The 27,844-nt window shown below is 37.2% G+C and overlaps 1 protein-coding gene across 1 annotated transcript in view; it reads right to left on the reverse strand.

Annotated features, from left to right (window-relative positions):
- Positions 1–7,157: 7,157 nt before the first annotated feature.
- CNGB3 (cyclic nucleotide gated channel subunit beta 3) overlaps positions 7,158–27,844 on the reverse strand; it is a 31,900-nt gene continuing 11,213 nt past the window's right edge. The window contains exons 6-16 of the mRNA XM_053467210.1: positions 26,844–26,930; positions 26,219–26,283; positions 25,987–26,109; positions 24,050–24,191; positions 23,270–23,429; positions 22,295–22,392; positions 20,968–21,051; positions 14,499–14,617; positions 12,441–12,587; positions 10,857–11,034; positions 7,158–7,615 (exon numbers count right to left, since the gene is read on the reverse strand). Coding sequence (XP_053323185.1) covers positions 7,313–7,615; positions 10,857–11,034; positions 12,441–12,587; positions 14,499–14,617; positions 20,968–21,051; positions 22,295–22,392; positions 23,270–23,429; positions 24,050–24,191; positions 25,987–26,109; positions 26,219–26,283; positions 26,844–26,930 — 1,506 coding nt within the window. The 3' untranslated portion in view covers positions 7,158–7,312. The remainder of the gene's footprint in view (positions 7,616–10,856; positions 11,035–12,440; positions 12,588–14,498; positions 14,618–20,967; positions 21,052–22,294; positions 22,393–23,269; positions 23,430–24,049; positions 24,192–25,986; positions 26,110–26,218; positions 26,284–26,843; positions 26,931–27,844) is intronic.

Consider the following 27,844-nt stretch of genomic DNA (forward strand, 5'->3'; position numbering starts at 1 on the left):
TAAATAAACGAAAAATGTGCATATTGTTTTTTTTTATCCGATTAATCGATTAATCGAAAAAATAATCGGCCGATTAATCGATTATTAAAATAATCGTTAGTTGCAGCCCTAGTTTGTATATATATATGTATGTATATGTGTGTGTATATATATATATGTATGTATATGTGTGTGTATATATATATATATGTGTGTGTGTGTGTGTATATATATATATGTGTGTGTGTGTATATATATATATGTATGTATGTGTGTGTGTGTATATATATATGTATGTATACGTGTGTATATATATATATATGTGTGTATATATATATATATATGTATGTGTGTGTGTGTGTGTATATATATATATATATATATATATATATATGTGTGTGTGTGTAAATATATGTGTGTGTGTGTATATATATGTGTGTGTATATATAATATTGTTGTTGGGGGTTTTTGTCCAGTTTGGGTGTGTTATTTTTAATAAAGTGGGTTTTTTTTTAAAGGGGGGGTCATTTTCAGTTTCGGTCAAGTGATTTTTCATTTCGGTGCATCCCTATATACTAAGCCAGACACTGAAGCAGTAGGCCTACACCACATCAATGTTTGGCTTCGTATATAGTGATAGGGGTTATGCTACATTACTGGCAATGTCTGGCTCAATGTATAGTGATAGGTGTTGTGCTGTGCCTCAGTATATAGTGATAGGTGTTATGCTGAACCCCTGTCAATGGTATGCAGTTTTTCCCAATAAAAAAAAATAGTAATATATATATATATATATTGATCCTTTATGCAGCCCGGAGCCCCCGCTCATGATTCGCTCATAATTAATTTTTGCGGTGAGAATTTCACCTTTAGAATAGACCATGGAGTCAAAAGGGTTGGAAATATATAGCTCCACCCCCTTGCAATGTGATTTTTTTTTCAGCTCCACCAACTTTATATGGACTGTAGAAGCATATTGTGCGCACAAAATTTTGGCTCTGGGAAAAATTTTGCACAACAGAAAGTGCGGCCTATAATCGGGCCAATACGGTATAAGGTAACACATAGGCCAAATTCCCATGTGATTCTTGACAATGGGTAAGACCAAGAACTATAGCTGTGATGTGGGGCAAAATGTTGAGTTTCACAAAATTGGAAGTGGCTGTAAGAAAAAAGTGAAAGCATTGAAAATGCCTATTTCCACCATCAGGGCAATAATTAAGAAGTTCAGGGTCTCATCCAAAAACAAACTCAACCAATCTTCAGCAGACACTACTGGAACGGAACTTCAAATGGGATCTGGTTTTATTGTCAGGTGTAACCAAAATAGAGCTTTTTAGCAATAAACATGCAGATGTGGGTTTGGTGCACATAGAAAGGTAGCCATATGGAAAAGTACCTCATGCCCCCGGTTTCGCACGGTGGAGGCTCTTTTATGTTTTTGGGCTGTTTTTCTGCCAGAGGGTCTGGACATTTTGTAAGGATACGTGTAGGGCTGCAACTAACGATTATTTTAATAATCGATTAGTTGGCCGATTATTTTTTCGATTAATCGATTAATCGGATAAAAAAAAATGAATGTAAATTTTTCATTTATTTAAAATAATTTACTAAACAAATGATGTTAAATACAAACAGCAGAATAAAAAACTTTGATAATACATTTCTTGTCTTTATTTCCCAACCAGCCCCCCAATATATGCACATTTGAGCCCAGGCTTGCTACGCTGCCTCCCAGACATGCCATGCTGCCCCCCCACATATGCCACGCTGCCTACCACAGCACTCCACGCTGCCTCCCACATCTGCCACACCACGCTGCCTCCCACATCTGCCACTCCACGCTGCCTCCCACATCTGCCACTCCACGCTGCCTCCCACATATACCAGTCCACGCTGCCTCCCACATATACCAGTCCACGCTGCCTCCCACATCTGCCACTCCACGCTGCCTCCCACATCTGCCACGCCACGCTGCCTCCCACATCTGCCACTCCACTCTACCCCCCACATGCCACTGTGCCTGATACGCCTTATACCCCCTGAAACACCACTCCATCCTCCCCAGACATGCCACCCTGCCCTCCCCACATATGCCACGCCATGCTGCCTCCCACATCTGCCACTCCACAATGCCTCCCACATATGCCACGCTGCCTCCCACATCTGCCACTGTGCCTGATACGCCTTATATCCCCTGATACCCCACTCCATCCTCCCCAGACATGCCACCCTGCCTCCCAGACATGCCACTTCTCTACCCCCAGATATGCCACTCTACCCCCAGATATGCCTTATACACCCTGATACACCACTCCGTCCTCCCCAGACATGCCACACTGCCCTCCCCACATATGCCTTATATACTGTATATGCCTTATACCCCCAGATATGTCACTTCACTGCCCCCAGGATTTAGATTCCCCTAAATTAACTCTAAACTCCCCGTTAACCATAACTGCCCCTAAATTAACCCTTAACACCCCCTTAACCACAGCATCCCCTAAATTAACCCTAAAGACCCCATCAACCACAGCATCCCCTAAATTAACCCTAAACACACCATTAACCACAACTGCCTCAAATTAACCCCAAACACCCCATTAACCACAGCTGCTCCTAAATTAACCCTAAACACCCAATTAACCATAACTGCCCCTAAATTAACCTAAACACCCCACTAACCATAACTGCCCCTAAATTAACCCCCACCTCCCCTAACTTTCAGTAGCCCAAATATATATATATATATTACATACATATATACATATATATATATATTATATATATATATATATACACACATACACATTATATATACACATATATATATACACATATACTTACAGTTAGATGAGTGTCACAGCCATGTGGTTCTGGCCTGGAGAAGGAAGGGGCGGGGCCAGTTGTCACAGTGATTACAGGGAGGGGGAGTAAGTAGGAGCTGCTGCTGTGAGACGGTGAGTCAGACTAAATGGATTATATAATGAGGGGGATTTTTCAGAGCGTTTGCTCTGAAAAAACCCTCATTTTATAATCGATAATAATCGATTCAACTAATCGATAATGAAATTCGTTGCCAACGAATTTCATGATCGATTATTATCGATTTTATCGATTAGTTGTTGCAGCCCTAGATACGTGGCATCATGGACTCTTATGAAATATCAATAGATAATAAATGAACACCTGACTGCCTCTGCCAGAAAGCTTAAAATGAGCTGTGGTTAACCCTTCTTCCACCAGGACAATGATTCAAAACATACTTTAAAACCAACACGAAAACTGTTTACTGACCACAAAATCAAGGCTACCGTATCCATTCCAGTGCCCTGACTTGAAACCCATAGAAAACCTGTGGGGCAAGTTGAACAGCATTGGCCTCAAAATTTGAAGGATCTGGAGAGATTCTGTCAGCGGAATGGTCTCGGATCTCCACCCTCATCAGACCAGTGGTGTATTTTGGTTTTGTGCTCTAGGCAAGACTAAACTCGGGCAACCCCCTAATGTAAAATTAACCCCATTAACCATAACTGCCCCTAAATTAACCCTAAAGACCCCAAAACCGTTTGGGGCAACGTTTTTTGCCACCCCCCTGAAATGTGCCGCCTAAGGCAGTTGCCTTGTCTGCCTTGCGGCAGATACAGCACTGCATCAGACTAAGAGCTGCTATCTTGGCAAAAAGAGGTGTCACGGTCAGGGCTACTTGCCAAGCCATTATGGTGTGGGCATGAGGGTTTAATAGCACCAGGCCTCTGGATTTACTAACTTCACCCTTTAACAAGGCATCAGTTATACCAAATTAACCCCCAAATCCTGCCTGTATCCCCCAAGGTAGTCTGCCACCACTCATGATTTTGATACCGGATTCGTGAGTTATCCAAATTAAAATATCTGTCTCTCTCTATATATCAACCCATTCCAGGAAAACAACATATATATATATATTTATATATCCTCTAGAAATTAGGAAATAATTTGGTAATGTGTTATTCTCTCTTAGGGTTTGTGGATATCAATACTAGAACCCAAAGATAGGTTTGGATTATGAATATTTTAATAACAAAAAGACAAATGCTACACAGTGCCACAATTACAAAAAAACAAGACATACAAAGGAAAAATAAACAAGCAAACAGTTCTTAAAATCAATGGAACTTAAACACAGGACCCTCACTCACGAGTTTCTTCAATAAGCAGGCCTGTGGAAACTCCATAACACCTGAAGGACCAGGCTGTTTTTAAGTTTTTGTACCTTTTGGGACCGAGGCTGTTTTAACACTTTTGCGGTGCTCGTGTTTAGATGTAATTGTCTCCTCACTCATTTAGTGTACCCGCACAGGTTATATATTGTTTTCTTCAGGACAAGGAGGGCTTTCTTCAGATTCCACATGACCAATTATATGACACCTTTTCCAAGAATTGGTTCCCATCTTTGATGTGCCAATAAGTTATGGTGGGGTAAAAGTGATGGAAAAACCCTCCACTTAAGCTAGGAATAGAATTCCTATAACTCAGTTGGGCCATGAATCACCACACGGGTCCTGGGGAGATGATACCTCTGGCCAGAACAGATACAGGGGACATGCGCAAGAAACTGATTTAAATCAACAGGGCCGGCCCTACAATGGAGCCGAGTGGGGCAATTGCCCCAGGCGGCACTTTTGAAGAGGCGGCACTTTGCCGCCCCAAGCGCTTTTTTTTTTTTAAAGCGGAGCAGAGAGCGGGGCGCCGAGTGGTTTTCGCTTACCTGCTCGGCACCCCTCTCTCTCCTCTGCGAGCCCTCTAGCTCCGTCTCGGTGACGTCAGTTTCCGGCGCTCAGCATTACAAGCCGGCACCGTGGCAGACAATTGTGTCACACATATAGTTCACAATTTAGATTTTTCTGGATAAACTTGTGTTGTGTTTGAAATTGTTTGATATCCATGGGAGCTGAGTATTTTTGTGTATTATTTGAATAGCACTGTGTGTATATATATATATATATATATATATATATATACACCATACAAAGTCAATACATAATACAAAAATGAACCATTTCATATGAATATAGATTAGTGTGGTGTATGTAGTGCATTTGTACACAATTTTATTTTAATAATTACTAATAGTAATAATGATTATTCATATATTAGTAATTACTTGAGAGATCCTTTGGATACGTTACAAGAATGGAGGACATTAAAGCACAAACATTAACTAGCGTAATGAAATAGAATCCATGATTTAAAGATTCAAGTATTGCAAGAGATTTTTTTTTTTTTTTTTAACTTTCCCCTATAAACCTATAATTGGTTTCTGGGATGTTTGCCAGCATAGAAACATAGAATTTGGCATCAGATAAGAACCCATCTAGTCTGCCCATTTTCCCTGATGTAGCTATATGCCTATCCCATGCATGTTTAAATTTCTCACTGTATTAGTCTCTACCGCTTATGATGGGAGGCTGTTCCATTCATTTACCACCCTCCTCTGTAAAGTAAGATTTCCCTACATTATATATAAACCTCTCATACTCTGCTTTTAGATCATGACTTCTTGTTGTAACATGTCTTTCCTGAAATAAACTTCACTCCTGTACTATTTAATATATTTTACCATGTTCCTATCACGTCTCACAGTCTCTTCTTTCCTCCAAATTATACATATTATTTTATCCTGTATACCATTTACCATTTTAGTAGCTCTCCTCTGAGCTCTGTAGCAACTCGCTACAATAAATCAATGTACAAAAAGGTTTCACCAATGATGACACTGAATTCTGGCATGACAATTGTATCTTCTATACTGGTGAAAGCCCCCATGCGATGGTGGAGCTGAGCCCACGACATAACAGTGGGAAGTGGAGAAAGACAAACACAATGTGGCCCAAACAAGAATATATCTGTAATATTTGATTTTGCGCCAATGGATTTTCTTTATCATAATGAAGAAAAAATGTAAGATGGAAAGTGTAGGACCACCATCAGGAAGGAATGATTGGTATGATGTACTCCCCATACTGGAATGCTATGTTAAATAATCATGCAAGCACTGGATGGCTCCTTCTATGTGATATCCTATCTGTCAAGAGAAAAAAGTATTATTCACGGGAATCATTATTTTATCATAGATTTGACATTAACTGTCAAACCTCCGTCTCTAGGTAGTTTTTAGATATGGGGACATTGCATACATTAAATGTTTTTGAAGAGATCTGTGTAGTAGAAATGGCCACCAGATGTCTCTAGTTGTCTACAATACTGATTTATTCTTTGCTGTATCATTCTAAAACAGAATAACGTACACAGCATGCTCTTCTCAGCATCATTATGACAACTGTCTAGTCTCATTGTGATCTATCGGTTATTATAGCTATTATTATTTATGGATTTATATAGCGCCATCATGCTCCACGCTTCTGTGCAATGGGCAAAGAGGACATACGGAGTAGTACACCACTTAACAGTTTGGATTATCTCCTTCTATCTATCTATCTATCTATCTATCTATCTATCTATCTAATCTACTAATCTCTAATGAGCAATTTTATAATAAAAGTGTGTCCAACTGTAATAAATCTTCACAGGAGTAATCACACTGTTTTGTATTGTTCCCTACTTCCTTTTACCTTGCAGTCTTCTTCATATGTCTTATATTTATTTGGCTGATTTGACTATTGCTATCTTTTCTCTTTAATAATCCCATTTTTTAGCGTATTCAAAAAAAGAAAAATCTGCTACTGTATCTACAAGGACATGGTACAACCAGAATATATACAGCCAGTCCATTACTGGTCAATATCATAAGAACTTACCAGTTCCCTCTAGTGCTATCCCCAACAAATCAGTAAGCTGAGTATCCACCCCTTTGCAGTGAGTGTTCATATGGCAATGGCACTCACATACATAGGAACATGCCTGCTTTCAGTTTCTGCTTCCCGGGGACTTTTCCTTCCCCAAAAAAGCTGTTGTGTTTTTATTATTGAGGTAATAAAATTTAAAAGTCGAGGCTAAAAAAAGTGTGTAAATTGGATATATCAAGAAGTGCACCATATAACAACATGGGCTTGAAAAAAGGTGAGGAAGATCCTTCTCAAATATGCCTACACTCTAGCGCAAGATGAGGGAAGGTTAACCTTCTCAGATACAGGCATGATGATGATCATGTTTTAGATGATTCATTTGGAGCATAATATCAAGTGGTTGAGGAAAATGTGAGTGATCACCAAATTATTTTGTAATTACAAATAGACATTTTCTGTAGAATATGCTAAAAATACTGCAATCTCCTTCATATAAATAAGTATTTTGCAATTGTACATTACAGCATTGTCAATCCAAAACACCTTTATTTTTTATTTTCTCTAATCTCCACAGTAAGGACCTCTCCTTCTCCAAATGTAGCAGAAGGTGACATGGTTATAATATAGGACTCGTTCTTGTTTTCTTGATGGGTATTTGTTTTGGATGAAGTCCCTGGTACTTGATCATTTGACCTGTCCTCCTTCCTTGGCAAAGAGCTTGTCTCCTTATTAGTCTGCTCCTCTTCGAGATCTTTAGCATCTTTAGCATTTTCCTTTTCCCCTCCAGACTGTAATTGTGAAATTTCATCCTTCAATTGCAAAATCCTGCTAAGCTGTAGCTTCCTAACCTAAAAGAAGAGACATACATTTGTTTTCACATTGATCGTTGAAAATATTGATGTAAAGCCTGACATACGAACAATATAGGTGTGATAACTCTGCTTTTGAGGAATTGTTTTGCAGTTTGTTTAAATAACTCGTAATAAATAATCTCGTTCTGGATGTCCAACTCCTTCCATAGACTGAGAAATTGATAGGCTGTATTTGTTACTGTTGACATGAACTAAATCATTCAGGAAGCAAACATGAACCATTATACGGAAGTAAGGCATAAAACATGAAACACAAAGAAACAACAAAACCTACTAGAACCTAAAAATATTCCTTCTCCAAACTGAAAACTACATCCTGTGTTGTATATTTATACCTGCGAACTTGCCAGGTTTGACCAATATTCAGGACTAAGGCTGGCCTACCCTGGAGCCGGTCATGAAGCTGTGGCCTCCTCTTCTGCTCCAGGTTGAGAAGATGTCCGTATCAATAGAGGCACAGATCTCTTCTCCTATATGGATCATCAGCTGTCCCTTGCAGTGCTTCTGAACTATGACAGCTGCTGGATATAATGTCATTGTGCGGCATATACACAGAGACCAAGGTAGATCTTGTGACAAGCTACCTACCTCAGCCTTACTGCCCCCTCTGACAAGGCACATATAAAGTTTAAAAAAAATGTATTTAGGGAATGAAAAATGACTGATATGGAATACTGGGTAGTGGGGCATGAGGATATTCAGGGGATTACTGATGGAGGAATAGGAATAGTGCATGAGGGTGTGTGGAGAACACAGCTGGTGTCATGGAGATTAATAAGGGAATATGTGTGGGGGCATGAGGATGATGGGGGTATATTGGTTGGGGTGTATGAGGATCATGGGGTACTGAGAGGGCAGGAGAATGATGAGGAAATACTGGTGGGGGAGGGCAGGAGGATGATAAGAAGAATTGTTGTGGGGAGGACCATGGTGGTGGTTTGCATTGCTGGCAGAGGTATGTTATGAATGTGTGTACAGGGTCAGATGGGAGCCTCTCTGTAGGAACAGGTGGTCGTTTAGAACCCTGCATAGAGAGAATAAATTCCAGAGACTCGAAGTGATAATAATTAACAAGATAATAACCAAAACCCAATCCAGGGTCAATAGTCAGATAAACCAAGATCCAAAGAACAGGGTTCAGTGGAAGCAGGTACAAGATTGTAGTTAAAGTTCAGTTATATGACCAGAACAGTCAAGCCAAAGTGATATACCAGAGGGCAAAACAAACATGAAGGGCAAATTCCAAAGCAAAGGGTCTGAAACAGACTATAATCATTAAGACAAACAGGTGAAGAAAATATAATGGCCACCATCAATGCTCCAGCAAGGAATGCCGTTATATATAGGCCTCTGATTAACAGATTTACTGCCGGTGTGTCAGGAGCTAAGTAAGGATGACTGGGGACATGGGCAACCTGAGATTCCAGCAACCACGGAGCCTCCTTGTGGTGACATGGGTAGGTTCATAGCCAGCCAAGCTCAGAAGTCTCAGTTTGTGTCAGTATGGGTGAAGTATAGTGATTATAGGTGTGCATTTTATTAAGAGCTGTCAGTTACACACTGTATTTATTAAATAGTACAGTGAATCCAGAGTATTGTCACCTTCACTGAATCGTCTTTAGTGAACACTGGAGTTACTGCAGGTAAATTACACTGGGAAATTAGGAACTAAGGAAACAATGCAAAATGTTGTTTCATTTTCCTATGCTTCTGCTTCAAGTAACAAAAAACTATTTTGTCCCCATTGCTAGGTACCTACTGACAATATTAATATAATAAAAAAGGACTTCCCCTTTAAACGTCAGAGAGAGCGATAAAGAGAAATATGTGAGTTTAGTTTTCGAGAATTCATCATAGATAACTGAAAGGGAGAAGAACAAGAAGACGATTTGTCATTGTTCCTGTGAATAAACTTGAGAACCCAAACAGAAAACCTTAACTCTTTTAGATTTAAAGCTTGTTTGAGTGTGGCCCTCCTCCCTTTTTGTAACATTGTTACCTGTTGATGCAGTGTTTGTTATGTCATGTTTAACCATTGTACAGGGCTGTGGAATATGCTGGCGCTATATTAATCAATAAATAATAACCCGTGATCCAGATCCTTCCTTCCGTTGCGCATTGTTTATTCACCTTTAAATGTGCATCACATTATGATTCCTCTGCTTATGCGATCTATCTTTGCTGCTGCTGTTGCTGTGAATGGCTATCCATCATCTTTGCTAGATGATGTATCTATCGACCTTTCTGTAGTAATGTGTCACTAGGCAGAATTACAATTTCCTTTTTAGATAAACCTTTCTTCTATGACCTTCTGCATGGGTTTTACCACCTTGAGCTCTCAGTGGGAGATATTTTCATAGTATACAAACTTAGAAGGTAATAGGTACAAATGCAAAACTTTCTTTTCATTATTCGTGTAAAATTGTAATTTAATTAGTAAAAACCGAACAAGTAGCCAGCTTTGTCCTTTATTTAGAGGAGCCAAAGAATGCCATCACATGAGTGGGGGGGCCACATACACTAGACCTATTCCAGCTAAAGTTTATCTCGTTACCCCCAACATGCTTTTGCATAGTTTTGCTCTGTGGCAAATTCTTACCAGGCATTATTATGATGTCACATCTTGACACTTTACAAAGAGGACAGAAAGTCCATGGAAGAAGTAGGTCCTAGAGGGTGGCTATGGTGCTGCCCTGTTTTTATTCATCCACATGATTCTAAAGCACCATACTACATGGGCCACTTTGTTTTACTTAATCTTTGGGACAGCTTTATGTGCACCCCAAGCTTTCTTGAATTCCTTTACTGAGGTTGTTCATTCATACTACCTACAAGTCTATTCCCGGTACCTCATACTTTAAAGCAGAATTTCTACATGGTCTAACAATTTGTACCAACCAACTGGCATATTCAGGAATATTAACTTCAAAAGCAATAAGAAAATGCAAGTTACGTAACATCACTCATCTCAACTTGATAGACTCCAAGATGATCTGTAACAGAAAACCGAGCAACTTGCATAGTTGAATGCGTTGAGTTGACCATCTCAACATGACTTGCCAAAGAGCCTCAACATGCAAATTAAAACTACCAGGAGGCAATTTGACCGATTAAATGAAACACACAGTAGAGCTCTAAACAGTTAATTTTACTACTGTAACAGTATGTAACAGCAATAGGTCTTACAACAGAACAAATTATGTGTCAGATACCACACCTTTGAAGGCTGTTGAGTTTTCCCTTTCCGTAAAAGATTAAATCCAGGCTTGTTAGAAACAGCATCCATTAAAGTTTTAAAGAGACGAGGAGTATCTTGCTTAGGGGGTATCAGATGGCCAAACCCTTTTTTAATAACAGTGGGTTTTGTTGGCTTCCCCTTCTCCTTTATTAATTTCCTGTAGAAATTGAAATTCAGATTATTTCCAATAAAACATTAAATTCCTCACCTACAACTATTGTCTAGTAGCTACTGTGTTATGCCTGTAGTCTGCATCAAAAAGGTCACGAACTTCACAAGATTCCAAACATTCTGTTAAAGACATTATAACACGACCCAAAGTTTTTCAGGCAAGTTATGGACTTACTTATAGGCTTATTATGATTATTTAATACAGCTATTATTTCATAACCACATAGTTCTATGTTTCAGTACATGGTTGGTATGATATTGAAAACATGAAAAACAATATATATACATATATATATACACATATATATATATATATACACACACACCATTGTTCGAAGGTTTTGGGGTCAATATCCTTGTTTTTGAAACAAGAATGTTGTCTTTTAAACATTGAATGGATCAGAAATACAGTGCAGACGTTGTTGTGCAGACATTGTTAATGTTGTAAATGACTGTTGTGGCTAGAAACACCTGACTTTTAATGGAAAAGAAAACTAGAAATGTCCTTGTTTTCCATGGAAACCGCTAAGTGACCCTAAACTTTTAAATAGAAGTGGTAGTTTAAATTTACGCTTGTGTGTTTCATGTTATGTATAGTAATTGTTAACGTGAGGACAAAAATATTTTTATAGTATTCTGTTCTGTGACTAAATGTATTTAGAGGATTAATTTCCCATATGCCACAGTCCCCTTCCTTATTACAGGACTTGGTTAAGGAAGGGAAAGGAACGGATCAAACTTGGTGGCCCAACATTTAACTTATACCTCCCAGCTTTATAAGAATATTGCAGTCAAATTGGATAGAGGTGAGACTAGGGCTATTCAAAAACATTTTATGTGGCTTTATAGTCCACAATGCTAGCATTTTACATACAAATAAAGAATTTAGATCAAGTAGTGATAAGGATTTGAGTTTCCATAGTTTAATTTAGAAACAAATTTGCTGCTTTTTACATAAATATTAATGTGACCTTTTGGCCTGTAGAACTACCTTTCTACCCATACCTGGGAACTTGCCCATTTCCCCTTTAAATGGGGGTGTTTCCCACAATGTCAGCATGAAAGCCCACTGACGGCAACAGGAACGCCCAGTGACGGCAAAAGGAATGCCCCCGCCCACAGACATCAGCAGGGCCGCCCACTGATGTCAGTAGGCAGTCCTGGCCGCGTCCCACAAGGGTAGGCTCCGGGTAGCCAGAGCCCACAGGTTCCCAGGTATGCTGATACCCACCAATCATTCTATCTAACCTCTTAGAAAAGAATGATATCAGTGAATGAATGAGGAACAGAGGGATATGGTAGATATGCATCTCAAAATCAATGTCTGGATAGGTATGTTTTCATTAAATGTTGATATTTCTGGGAAAAAACAAACTAAATAAAAAAACATACTTGGCTTTCTTCATGAGAAGTTTATTTGAATCTGGATAATGCACCAATATTTCACTGAGATTCTTTTTATCCAAAATGAAGAGATTTGCAAAGCCATGAGCAACCACATTAGCAGTGCGTCTGTTCCCTCCTCCAGTGGATAGAAGACTATAAAGAGAATTCAGTTATAGGGATATTGTTAATAACAAACTTAGTGAAATGATTTGTATTATTATTATTATACTCGAATCAGCCAATCAATTATAAAGACAATTAAATAATGCTATTTAAGCAGCTACACTCCTTTGATTTTGTTAAGGTATATTAAACACAACATTCCTGTTTGGGTTCCTGGTACGTGTCCACTGAAAAAAAAACTTCTTTAATTACCAAAATAAATAGAGTGATGCATTAAAATGTAAAGTTGTATAAGGATTCTTTATTTTAGAGTAAGACAGATTGAATCTCAAATGAGAATAAGGGAGGTGGCAGATGTTGTAAAATAATTTCGTTTAATAGGTAGGTTATTCTGTATGTTCTCATTTTGTCATACAAGGCTTCATGTTTAATTTTCACTATTTATTATTGGCTTTGTATCTGTACTGATTTTACACAAGGAATTAAAAAACACTGATATGAGATACACTGTATATATCCAAATGCAAATGAATATAAGGCTAGTTTGACCAAGATTGTGTTTGCCTTATCTTGCCATTTACACCTTTGCCTAAGAAGATCCTGCTTAAGCCTTACATTGAAAGTACAGGATGTAACGTACATGTGAGGGGATACAGCAATTGCTACAATTTACAGACGCGTGAAAAGGAAAGCACACCCTCTTTGAACATAATGGTTTTAGATATCAGGACATAATAACAATCATATGTTCCTTAGCAGGTCTAAAAATTAGGTAAATACAACCTCAGATGAACAACAAGACATAACATATTACACCGTGTCATGATTTATTCGCCAAAAAGTAAGCCAAAACGGAGGTGCCACCTTATGATTCAATAGCTTGTAGAAGAACCTTTAGGAGCACTAATTTGAGCTAATCATTTTCTGTATGACTTTATCAGTCTCTCACATTGTTGTGGAGGAAATTTGGCCCACTCTTCTTTACAACATTGCTTCAGTTCATTGAGGTTTGTGGGCATTTATGAACAGCCCTCTTAAGGTCCTGCCACACAACATTTCAATCAGGTTGAGGTCTGTTCATTGTGGCCAAACATCTCCGCTTTGGTCTCGTCTGTCCAAAGGTAATTGTTCCAGAAATCTTGTGGTTTGTTCAGACACAAATATGCAAACCTAAGCCATGCTGCCTTGTTCTTTTTAGACAGAAGAGGCTGTCTCCTGGTAACCCTTCCAAACAAAACATACTTGTACAATCTTTTTCTAATTGTCATGAACTTGTAGCATTTAACATGAGGACTGTAGGGTCTGAAATGTAACTCTTGTTTTTTTTGCAATTTTTGTGAGCGTTGCAAGGTCTGACCATGGGGTGAATTTGCTGCTATGTCCACTCATGGTAACTGTCTTCAATGTTTTCCACTTTTGAATAATCTTTCTCACTGTAGAATGATGGACTTTAAATCGCTTGGAATTGGCCTTATAACCCATTCCAGATTGATGGAGAGCAACAATTGCATTTCTAAGATCATTGCTGATGTCTTTCCTCCAGCGTGTTAAAACTCATCAGCATGATCCAGACTAGCAAACCGCTAAAACTTTGGCTTTTATAGAGATTGTCACACTTGCTGATGATCAATTAATGAAGGGCATTTGATTAGCAGCACTTGTCTGCTACTTAGCATCTTAATTTCTGTGGGAGCAGTAAGGGGAGTTTCACACATGGCTTCTCCATTTTGGCTTTATTTTTGTTGAATAATATGTCAACGTGTTGTAGTTACCTAGTTTTTAGACCTGCTAAAGAACAGTTGATTGTTCTTATGTCCTGATATGTAAAATCATAGGATGCAACAAGGCTGTATATTCTTTTTCATACAACTGTACATATAATATACATATTTTTATGATCATGATGAAATTAAGAGGTAATTATTCCAAATATTTGTAAACCTAATCTCCCCAAAGACAGCTCCAGCCTTGAGTGTAACCAACACAGTCTTGTCGTCAGGACCACCTAGCACTTGAACTGCTCCTTGCTTGATGATGTACATCTCTCTTCCAATTTCTCCCTAAGTGAAAAATAATGAAATATATATGCTAGTTGTCAATATGGATAGATTTAAAAGTACAGATGATAAAATGTACACACTTAATATATATATGCTTTATATGCTCCAATATCTATCTTGATCTTTTACTTTTAAATATACATCACTGTGCAAGAGTTTTATGCAGCAGTAAAGAAATGCAAAGAAATTTAAAGTAAGAACGCTTTAAAAAGTTAACATTTTAGTAGTTAAGTGAGTGAACAGAAGAAAAAAAACCTAAATCAAAACAATATTGATTTGGTGTAACCACCGTTTGCCTTCAAAAAGAAAAAAGCCTCTACTCTCATCCGTAAAAACTCAACTACAGGGACATGCAGACTAAGTCTAAGTTCACGCCGCTCAGGACCTTCACGTTTCTCGACGACGTGACAAGCACAGCAAAAAGACACAAGGTGGTTATACTGCATCAGCAAGGTCTCTACCGGGCAGACATTTTAAGAAGTTCTGTACGAGCTATTTTAAAGAAGCACAAATAAATGAGCAATACTGAGGACTCTACATGCAGTGATCAGCCAAGGAAACTTGGATGAAAAACACATTATGCTTACTTCCCATCCCAATCAGAAGATGTCTAACAGTGCCATCAGCTCAGCATTGGCAGTGAACATTGCAGCCAAAAAACCATACCTCCAAGGTACAAACAGGCCAAGTGAATTACCGTATTTGCTCGATTATAAGACGAGGTTTTTTTCAGAGCAAATGCTCAGAAAAATACCCCTCGTCTTATAATCGAGGTCGTCTTCTAATTAGACCTCAAAAAAATGTCTGCTGGGGCCAGGCTGCTTACCGGTGCTTTGGTCCCGAGCAGCGTCTCTTCTATTAGCAGCAGGAAGCTAGCAGAGTGTCACATAATTCTGCCTCCCCCTCCTTCCTCTGGGGGCGGGGCCAGAGAAGTTGCTCGCACAGCCGGGCCCCTGCAGAAGTCTGCGAGTGGGAGATCTGCAGTTCAGGTAAGGGGGTGGGGAGAGTTTTTGTGATTAATGTGTGTGTATGTGTGATTAATGGAATGAATGAGTATTTAAATGTTTGTGAATGAGTGTGTGTGTGATAGCATGGATGTGTAAGGGAGGGGGAAGCATGGGAGGCTGTACTCAAACTCCTATCATTCCCAGGTTCCAGCATGTATTGGCTGCCTTGGCTTGATAGGAGTTTGATTGCTGTTAGCAGTTATTTATATATATATATATATATATATATATATATATATATATATATATATATATATATATATACCTCCAGAAATGCCTTTTAACCCCCTATATGCCACTCTGGCATATAGGGGGTTAAAAGGCATATCATCGGGCAGAGTGGCATATAGGAGGGCATTAGACATTTCTGGAGGGAGTGGCATATAGAGGGTTAAAAGGCACATCATGGGGCAGAGTGGCAAATAAAGGGGTATTAAGGCATTTCTGGGGGCAAAGTGGCAACCTTGGGGGCAGATGTGCATAACTGGGGAGGAGCAGGTTGGCAAATAAAAGGAAATAAAAAAATATATATATTTCTCAATCATAGCTTTTATTAAATATGAAAAAAATTGTTTACATGAATTAATATTTACTAGTAAAACTTTTTTCCTATAGGGTAGTCTTATATTCAGGCTTTTTGTTTTTTTCCTAAATTAATATTTAGATTTTGGGGGGTCGTCTTATAATCGAGCAAATACGGTATCTGTTCATGAAAACACAAAATCTTTAATACTTGGCTGTAACAGAATGACTGTAACAGAAGAAATGACTGTTTGCAAGCAACAGTGACGCATAGTGGAGTTTGAGGTTGCATTTCTGCCAATGGAGTTTGGGATTTCATCAGAACTAATGGCCTCCTCAATGTTGAGAAGTACAGAGAGATACTTATCCATTACGTAATACCATCAGGGAGGTATCTGATTGGCCCCAAATTGTATTCTGAAGCATAACAACAACCCAAAACATATAGCCAAAGTCATTAAGAACTACCTTCAGTGTAAAGAAGAACAAGGAATCCTGGAAGTGATAGTATGGCCCAAACTGAGCCCAGATCTCAACATCATCGAGTCTGTCTGGGGTTACATACACAGAGATGAGTAACCTAGGCTGCCTAAATCCACAGAGGAACTGTGGCTAGATCTCTAAGATAGTTGAAACAACCTACAACTGCGGAGTTCCTTAAAAAATATTATTGGGGAACAAAAAAAGTTGGCGCCTAGATTCAAACCTAATTTGAGGCCCCTGAGGCAATTTGAGGCAATTTACAGGACATAAAGGATCTGCTGCTAACGTCTTGGTGCCAGATACCACAGCAGACCTTCAGAGGTCTTGTGAAGTCCATGCCTCAATGGGTCATCGCTATTTTGGCGGCAAAAGGGGGACCTGTACAATATTAGGCAGGTGGTCATAATGTTATGGCTGATTGGTATATACGGTGACAGCAATAAAGTATGCACTAATGTAATAAACTAAAAGTCAAATCAACAAAATATTCAGCTCTAGGTGACTTGGACTTCCATAACTAATTTAATCTGAATCTGCTATGGTCTATGACAAGCCAAAACCAATAATATAAAATTCAGAAATGCAGTAAGCATTATGCAGAGCCAACTTGGAATTATCTAATTAATTATATGAAGTACAAAATATCAGTGACATTTTATAGAGTAATATAATATTAATATAATTTTAAATACTGTTTGTGGGGTGCTTTTTTAAAAAAGATATTATTTCATCATCTGAATGAGGTATAAATCTAAAACCTTTTTGCTGAATATGTTATTCTTTATTTTTTAGATAGAGGGATAAGCTTGTTTTTTTTTTCTAATGTAAGACCTTTGCATGTTCCTTGTTCATGGTTATATGAATATTTATTGGCGTGTGTTTATTCACTCATATTTACCTAAAGTTATTATTTCCTTTCTGTTTAATAAAGCTGTGGCCTTCTCAATCCAATCACTTGTCTTGTGTGTTTATTTATGTATATGGGACATGGGAGAGGGACCTGGCTATGCATTAGCATGTATATTTGCAGGTATTGGTATGATGTGTTTTGATTTGAGCTCTGTATGGGTATGTCTGAAGTCTTAACCTGGTTTTGAGCAAGTGTTGTGATTTTGCCCATAATAATATCTGGGGACTCTGACAAGGGCAACACAGAAACTAGACTTGTGCACGGTGAGCATAAGATTCTGACTCATTTTTTTGCTGGACTCACATTTCAACAAGATTTACTTCAAGCAGTAGCAGCTTAGCACTAGGACTAAGTAGTAACTTATCTTGCTTAAGATGAGGCAGCTGTGCAACACTTGTTTTATTTTATTGGAGTAATTATTCTTACTGTCACATGCCCTTACTCTACATAACAAAGACACAGCTACCTCAGAACGTCTTAAACAATAGATGTACATCATAGGTAACCTTCACTCCTTTCTTTTTTTCTCTTTCATCTCTACCCCTCTTTTACTCTCCCTATGCTTTTTACCTTCTCTCTTCTTTCCTGTACTACTTTTTCTTTTCTCTGCCACCTCTTTTCTTTTTCTCTTTTTTCTTTTTCTTTTCGTTGCTCGCCACCTTTCTTTTGTTTGCTATCTCCCTGCCTCTTTCTTTCAATCTCTATTTTCTCTCCCCCTTTCTTCTCTCTAAATCCTTTCTTCTTTTCATCCATTTCTTTTTTCACTCCCTCTTTCTTCACACTGTTCCATTCTTTCTCCCTCTTTTTCTCTCTCCTTCTTCCTCCCCTCCTCAGCTCACCTATAATCTCCTTAAAGTTTCAACTTCATGATGACTTTTAGTAAACATTTATTACAACATTTTATAGTGGAACAGATTATTTCAGCAGATGTATTTTTTTTAATATACAAAGTGGTACATTCATATAAGTCTGCATCTTTCCTGCACATATAGGAGAGAATTCAATCATTTAGTAAGTCGGTAATACTTTTAACATTACATTTCTCTTCACCTACAAAGTACAAGTTGCTCAGTTGGAAATATTGGTATGCCCTGCACAGTAACATCTCACTGTTTATTCTAGTTTATGTTTAACTTCAATTTAACTAACATTTCTTATTTCTTATTGGAAAATGTTCTTTGCATTTGTCCCAATTAAAGAACAGTCTTGTCCACAAAATTCTATTTTCATTTTTTAATGCATGTTAGCATTCTGTAGTACTCAAATGGAAATGAATAGGAAGTAGCAGCAGCCAATTGCATCTATGATGCTGTCGATGCAGCTTGGAAAGAGTTAAACAAGACAAAAGTCTCATTTTCTAATAAGTAAAGAATGCATGCACCGATGTGAGTGCAGTAAAATCCATTAGAGCTCATTCAAAATGGAGTCCAATATTCATTTAACGTGAAAATGGGGTTGGAGTGTCTTTAATCTAGTATTTTATTGGCTAAGAAGACACAGTAGGAGACATTGATTTTGTGACTATAATCAGAGGAAAAATACTGTCATAAAAAGTGGGTAAGAGATGTTTTAGCAGTGGAAGAGAATTCAATGAAAGGCAAGCAATCAGTTAGGTCAAAAACATACCATGGCTTTTTGTGCACGTCCTCTAGATGTCAGATAATCAATTCCTTCGCTTTCATTTTTCAAACAGTGAAAGTGCTGTTCCAGCCTTAAATTAGTGCATTGCGTTTACTTATTGTTATGTAATATATGCTGTTACCGTTCCAAAGAGGCCTTCCGCTGTACATTTAAATCACAGTGTCTGTATCTTTTAAATGATTATCACTTGTCTTTGCTTTTGGTATTTTGGTTTGAAGGTTACATATTTCATTTAGTCGATGCACTTTGCAATAATGTCAATGGATAAACCATTCTGTATTGTAGCCTTTATAATCTGTTTCCTATGTTTTTGTACTTAGTCATTTTAATAACCTTTATTTCAAATATTTTTGCTACAGTTTACACACAATGTGATTGTACATACTAATGCGTGCTTTCCTACATCACAAGGTGTTGTTCTACCAGAATTCTACTAGAATTGCAGAGCAGCTGACAGAAAATGCTCAGTATACAGATTTTTATTTTTGCTTAATCCTTTATTTTAAATATAATATGCTTTGGCTCACTGCAGAATTTGCATACAGCTGATAATCTTTACAAATAAGCTCTTTACATTTAAGCTCGGAAACAACTGAACAAAACAGAAAAGTATTTTCCCTTTTCTACTCATGGCTGTATCTTAGAACGGTCACATACCAGGGGTCAGTCTGCCCCAGGTGTCATGGACAGGACTATCGGCTGAGCCGTGACATGGGAGTATGGGTGTAAAAAGGGTTAAACGGCAACCAGACTTCCAGTGCATTTGTCACCCCTCAAGACCGTCCTTTTTCAGTCACCTGAGCAAGGGGATGGGAGTAAGGGTTCAGCAGATTAACACCCTGAAAGTGGGATCATATCTGTGCCACTTTTGTCCTGGATCACAAAATACTCAATATGATGCCCGCTGAACTTGGCATCATTTTGACACCAGGATCATCATAATTCTCTGGTCCTAGTGATCATTTGCATACCAAACTCCACACCTCTATCATTTGGCAATCATTAAGCTGTTTGGCCACAAAGGTGTCACTGTTAAGCGGTTTAGGCACAAAGATGGCACTGTTTAGCTGTTTGGGTACAAAAATGGCACTGTTAAGCTGTTTGGGTACAAAAATGGCACTGTTAAGCTGTTTGGGCACAAAAGTCAGGGAAAAGTTATTTTGGAACAAAGTTGGAACTGTTAAGCTGTTTGGGCACAAAGATGGCACCAAAAGAGGAAAGGATGCGGTTTATAGTGGGAGAGGTGTGGTATGGATATGAAGGGGTGGGGCATATTAAGATTAGGGGCGCATGAGTTTAGTCAGGCATAGGGCAGCACAAAACCTAAATACACAAAGTAAGTAATACTTTACTATGCATTATTCTTTGGTGAAAACAGTGTGTACCTACTAAAACAGATAGATGTTGAATGTTTACAGATTCTCTTTAAACAAAGTTATATAGCCATTTTCCTGAGGAAGCAGCTTTTAAATTCTAAAAGATAAGCTGCTTTCTCCAAGTTTTAGAAACATTGGGAAATAACTTTGGCAGCTTCTAGCTTTATGTGGAATGAGAGCAGACAGGCATCATTCCACATCTGCCTATAATATACACATGGCCATCATGTGCAAACAGAATCAAATAGGGTCCGTTTCTCAATTTAGCAAAATGAGCATGCTGGACAGTTTGAAGATAAATGTATTTAAAGGGATGAGGAGGGGCTCTAACTGTCTTCACATTCTAGTCAGTATGGGAAAATGGATATATACTTTGAGATCTAATTATTCTGAAATTTTTATTTTACTTACTTTCTTGCAGACAAAATCACCAGGTAAATAGACAATGGACTGCAACCTCAGCAGTAGGTCATGAATCATTTGAGCATCACAACCCTGGGGAAAATAGTAATATAATAATGATAATAATACCCCAACACAATCTGGGAAATATCTTATCAAAGTACTAGTAAAGTAGATCTGTACAAAGGGTGAACCTAGAGTTAGTAGCATCTAGATGCAGAATTTTTTCATAGTCCCCCTCCCCAGAACTTAAACACATACAAACGCACAAACTCTTAACACAATACACATAGGCTCCTCTCCTTTGCACCACCAACACTAGGTTCCCCCTTGACATTCTAACACCAAATTCACACATGCCACACACACATGCTAACACCAAACACTAACACGCTGTCATGCTTACACCATGCACACTCTCATCACACTTTCCCTCTCTTGGCTTTAGTGCTGCTTGCCAGCATTCCCTCCTTCCCCCTCCCCCAATGTCAGTCACATTTTCTTTATACACTACACACTAGATAAACCTTTGCAATGGTGTATACAGAAGCTAAGCAAATTATACCTATTACATTTTCAGGAAATGAATGAATCAGAAAATGCTGGCCCTGCCACATACTATCACCAACCTTGGCTACCATGAGGCAATTAAAAAAATAAATAAAATTATCTCCAGGGCAACTAGGCTGATGACAAAAAAGGACAAACTCATTAAATTAATCAAGAAAGTGAGGTCGGCAACTCAAAATAAATGGAAAGCAAAAGCTAACTGTGCAAAAGAAAGTGAACGCTTGATGTGTTTTGCACGAATGTGCTTATTCAAAATTGCGCTTATTTTGAATAAGCACAGTCGTACCAAACGCGTCAAGCATTCACTTTCTTTTGCACAATTAGCTTTTGTCTTTGTAATTATTACCTTGAATTTTGGATTAGAATAAAAGATGACTTTTACTTCACCACATCGCCACATGTGGACTTTTTATTTCCATTTTTTCTTTGGAGTGGCTGACCTCACCTCCTGGATTAGTTGACACAAGGTGATATGAGGTGTTGTTTCTGTTTGGTCATCCAACAATGGAGATATGGTGGTAAAGACCTATTAGACTATTCGGGGACTGAGTCTGATTACATGTGTTATTACTTTTGTTAAATTAACTACATTAGAAGACAAATGTTAGGCACAAGGTGATAAAACTAGTTTAAAACAAGAGGGTTAGAGGCTTAGATGTAATGTGAGGAGGTGTTACTTCATTGGGAGTATGATAGTAAAGCGGGACAGCCTATCAGGAGTGGTAAGAATGGTGAGGGAAATTAAACATGTATTATAATAACTTACTTTGAACAATTCCACATTGTTAACAATGGCAAGGTTTACATCAATAGCAATAGCCAGTTGCATTTTTGTTGGCATTTCCTCTAGCAGTTCTGATTCATCTGGAAATAATTCAAATAAAATCTGAAATAATTATTTTGCGTTTAAAGTAAATAGTAACAAAGTATATGTAAGTTGTTGTAAAGTGGGAGTATGTTCTAATGTGAAATAAATAGAGATCATTTTGTTAATAAAGTTGTAATTTTCGGTAGGGGTTCACTTAACTGAAATAGAAAGAATTGGAGATGAAAGTGATGAATCGCCATGGAAGGAACACTGTTACAGCTAGAAATTTCCATGAAAACAGCTAATGAACCCAAAACTTTTGAATGACAGTATATGTATATACAATAGAAGTATACATTTTAAATTGTATATATTATTTGCATGGGATATTTGAAGTTAGATACAAAGGTATATACCAAGGTGGTCCAATCACCATACCAACACATTTCTTGGTTAACAGACTAGACATTAAGCACGATAATTTAATGGGCTCTGTGAGGCACGAAGGAGCGGAGTTTAACACATCCCCTTCATACTCAAGTGCCATCCATTTAACCCATCTGCCACTCAAATTATGCCTATGTACAACCAATTTTACATCTATGTCTTCATAAAAAGGTCTTTCTTTTATAGTTTTGGGAAAATGTTTGGGGTTTCGGTGTGGAGCTTGGAGTTTACACATGGTTCTAGTTACTAGTATTACAAAAACAGTTTTGTCCTATCAGAATTATAGTTCTTCTCTCTTCGTTCTTATTTTTATTTTAGAATGATTTTGTGACACAATACCATTTTGTCAAAATGTTTAATACCAATACATCTACAATTTTTTAAACAAATGTAATTGTTTTGCACCTCACATAGATCAACGTGTAAAAGAAGTAAATCTGAAAGCAGTCTTGTTTCTGTGACTTATATGTAAATAAAATTTCATACCTAACATTCCTTGTGAGTCCCATGTATATTCATACCAGGTTCGCACCCGATTTTGTACAAGTTTAGGTATTTTGTATGTATTCATGTAGGAGATGGTTTTATCTACGCAGGCCCGATAATAGCTTTGCCCTGCAGTTGCTGCTCCAATGACATCACGCATCTAAAATGTAATTTTAAACAAAGAATGAATTAGAGGACACATATAATATGAAGCATTGTCAATGGCTGATTTTAAAGAGATGATAGAAAAAATAATCTTAATTTCTTCCTCTTAAATCAAAAGTTATTTTAATAATGCGGCCCCACAAGACATAATATATTACAATGTAAATGCAGACATTTCTAAAAATAATTATATATATATATATATATATATATATATATATATAGATAAAATCAACTGGAATTAAGTTTAATATGGTATTTTAGACATGACATATGACTGCTTCTTAAAGGCCTTGGGCATTATACTGATATTTTGGAACGGGGCTCCACTTGAACATGTAAAAAAGTTGCATTCTAACAAAAACAAAAAAAGTGTAGACTTAAATAACAAGATTTTTTTACCATGACGTTATAATATTAAAACTTTGCTTTGCACCCAAAAATATTCTTTGAGTTCTTTTTCTTCACTATACTATATGGAACGTGTCCAAAGACCAAGGTGTACTGTATAATGTACTCAATGTAGGTTGCGTGCATGGAACTTTTTTTGTTGAAAATCACAAAAACAATAAATTGCTCTCATCCGGGTACTCCATAAACCTACATTCTCATTACCTGTCCAATTAAACTTGAGAATACAAAGACACCTGTAAAATAATTCAATAGCTGGAACAGTATTTCAAATAACGTTTGAGGTTCAGGAAGTCCGCCTATGGTGATCAAGGTGCGGACAGCAAAATAGTAGGATCTCAGGTACCTAATGACACAGAAAACAAAAAAAAACATGTGCTTATAGTTTAACTGATAATGGTAACTCAACTGATTTTATTTTTTGTCTATAAAGATCATTTTTGAAAATAACAGAGAAGAGAATTTAGATTTTTCTTCTGTTCATTCAGATTGCATTGTGTTAAATGATAAAAATAAACTATTAACATGTCTGTTTTTTAATACATTCTTACTTTACAACATTTTCCCCCACCTGCCTAAAACTTTTGCACAGTACTGTATATATTCGAAAATAATATACAGTGAAGGAAAAAATGATTTGATCCCCTGCTGATTTTGTGTGTTTAATGTAATGAACAGTGAGACAGACTAACAAGAAAAAAAATCCAGAATAACGCATTTCAAATAAGTTATAAATTGATCGTCTTCAAGTGTTTTACTAGTTTGCCACGTTTTGACACTGAATTGAGCTTCATTGTGGTAAAAGACAATTTCCAGCCAAATATCTACAAAAAACAAAACTGATTTGAAAACAAAAAGCACACAATGTAGGAGGCTTTGATAAATTCATTTAGTGATCCTAAAAGCTGCGTAGGCGACTGTTCCTCTTTTAACACATTATTTCAAAGTAAATTAATTGAATGTTCATTTTAAGCTAATGTATTAAAGTAAATTTCCCTGTGTATCGTAATGTGTCTGTAATACAAATAATACATTTTAAATACCAACTGTTATTTTTTATGGTATTCCTCCTTTTTTTTTATTATTATTGCAGGTTCCGCTATAACAATTTTCCACTTCTGGCCCGTATAAAGAAACTGTTGTGAAATGTGAGCCTTTTGGCTTTCAAGATACATATTTTTTATTTGAAATCTTTATTTGTCTATAAAACTATAATAAAACAATATACATTTTTATAATTGCAGAACAAATGGACCATAATATAGCTACATATGTGAAGACATGTGCGAAACGATCGAAAGAGCGTAATATTCAATAATAATAAGCACGGATTGTTACAGAGCTGATAGAAAACACATAGATATTAGTTACTACAAATGGGTATTAAAAATAATGCTATGAGCTATGGCAGAATAGGGTTACAAAACAGTAATAGGCATTCCAGACCCTCTGGCACTGAATTAAACAATTGCTATAATAGACTGCCAATATGTAAACATCTACGATACAATATAGCTCCACTGAGGAGGAATAATGAGACAAGTCTGAAGCCCAGATTAGAATTTCATGATGTTTGTACTGACTAATGCACTTGCAGGTGGAAACGCATTTAACTGTTTTAGAAACCACCTAGGATTTTATATGAAGATAAGAGGAAATATAGATTTTTACATTTTTATATATTTTCCAAGTTTCTCTTAAAAGTTCATTTTAAAGTGTGACCTACATTACGCATTTTAAATTGAGTTTTGATGTAACTTTTTCCTAGATATTTGATGATTTTTATTACGTACTTTTCATAATCAAATTTTTGTACAAGATCAATATATTGGTATGCCTATGGGAAGTAGACATGTCCACGGTGCTGTTTCTGTAAATTTACTATGGGGCATGCGGATGGGGCCAAATTATGAGTTTTCAGGTGTTTTAGAGTTCTGTTGCTACATACTCAGGTACTTAGAATGTTGTCTACATATAACAAAGGTAGATTAGGGGTTTGGGATCACAGTTCCCATATTGTGCTCATATTCAGTAAAACTGCTGCCTGAATTTTGAATAGTTGTGTATACATTTCATTGGTATGTTTTTCTGTTGTTTTTACTCCGGGCCTAATCCTTCATTCAACATACGTAGAAACTTACATATTTCCATTTCCATCATAAACCCACTTAGTGCTACCAAGTCCTTCGTATGTGGAGGCCCAGTAGTAAATGCATGCATTAATGTGGAGAATAAACAGAAGATATCCAGTTGTTCGAATTACTCTACAAAAAAAAGATAGTTTAAAAAAAAAAATATTAACTATATTAGCATTGCTGTGCACTTTAGTAAATTACTGATTCTTTTTAGCATGTTCTACAGTTTGTACTTCACCTATAGATGTATGCCTTCTCCAGGAATGCTTCCAGTCGATCATTAAATTCAAAGAATGTACAGTACTGTTTAAAAAAAAAAGATAAAACAACATTACACAAGCGGTGATACCAACACATATACAGAAATATGGTGCTGTAAATGAGTTCTGACCAGTTTCAATGGTGTTTCATGCTTCTGCTGTTTGTGCTATGGCTCAGAAATGGCACTTTTGCAGATAGTATTGGATTACTGTAATGTAGCGTTTTGCATAGTTATTATTTTAAGTCGTATAACTAATTCTTGCCAAAGTTGTTTGGCTTCAAATTCAACTTTGCTTTATTGAACAGTTCTGCACTTCTTGACTGAATACTATGTAGACTCCTATACCACCTTCTGCTCATGGATGTGAACAAAGCATGCATCCATTTGATGGATGGAGAGAAAGCACTATCCAGACTTAAAAGGTACAAAAGGGGTCCAGTTGTGCACCTGAGTACATGGGGAAAATTAAGAGTGCCTAAGGGGCCATTAGGGCTTCCACGTGGCAAAAAGCTTAATGGTGGACTCATCAAAGTGACAGTAGGTGTGATGCAAAAGCACTTGTCTTTCTGTCCCAAGTGTCTAGTTGGAAAAACAGTGTTACCTTTAAAATTCGATTTATCCTTAATAATGGCTTGATTCCAACGACTGTGTACAGAAGATCAAATGGTATGACAGATGCCACGTCAAACTGTGAAACAACATAGCACAGTTTAGCTTTCCAATGAAATGGAACAATTGACATTTTGTTCCGCTGATGTACTTATGATGTTCTCACTGGGCACCAATACACATTAACCTTTGATGGCCACTAGCTGATAAAATTGGTTTGTTCTATAGTCAACAACCTTGGATACTTTTCAGGAGAAATTGAATCTAATTATTTTCAATTCAGAAGCAAATGGATTTTTTCCAGTTGTAAACAAATAGCTTCATTTAGTCAGTGCTATTTATTTAATTGATTCCTCTATGAAAACGCAGTGTCAGTAGTATATTTGAATGAGGTCTCTTAATATTTGGATGGCTGTTTGATAATATGTTTTTGGAAGAAACATTTTAAATACCTGAAAATAAACTTTTAGGATCTGCCTTGGAGGCTCTGGGCATGACAGCTGATTATAGCGCTTCCAAGGAAGCCTTTTATATCATGAGTGTTTAGTTATGCACACTTCTTGCCCCCCAGGACCACTTTGTGGATTGCCTCTAACCTTGCCTCCCATGGCCCTCGTCCATCCTCTTCCAGAGGTAGGAGAGGAGACGTTCAGGCCAAGACACTTTGGAAGTCTCCAAGTGCACATATTGCAATATATAGAAACATAGAATTTTACGGGAGATAAGAACCATTCACCCCATTCTATGAGATAAATCTATTATAATTTAATATTATTATTGAATATACTGTATATTGATCCGATAGACTGTAATGAGAAAAATTTATTTTATCTGTTACATCATATGGCAGAATAGCTATTTAATTATCAGACAATAAGCTTTTCTCCAGTTATTGAAGCCAGCCCAGAATATCCAGAAATATGAATACACAAAATACACAACATGTTTTCACACCACAGTCACCAATGTGACTCTTAAAATCGCTTAACTAAA

The sequence above is a fragment of the Spea bombifrons genome, chromosome 5 (genome assembly GCF_027358695.1).
Source record: "Spea bombifrons isolate aSpeBom1 chromosome 5, aSpeBom1.2.pri, whole genome shotgun sequence".
Lineage (NCBI taxonomy): Eukaryota > Metazoa > Chordata > Amphibia > Anura > Pelobatidae > Spea > Spea bombifrons.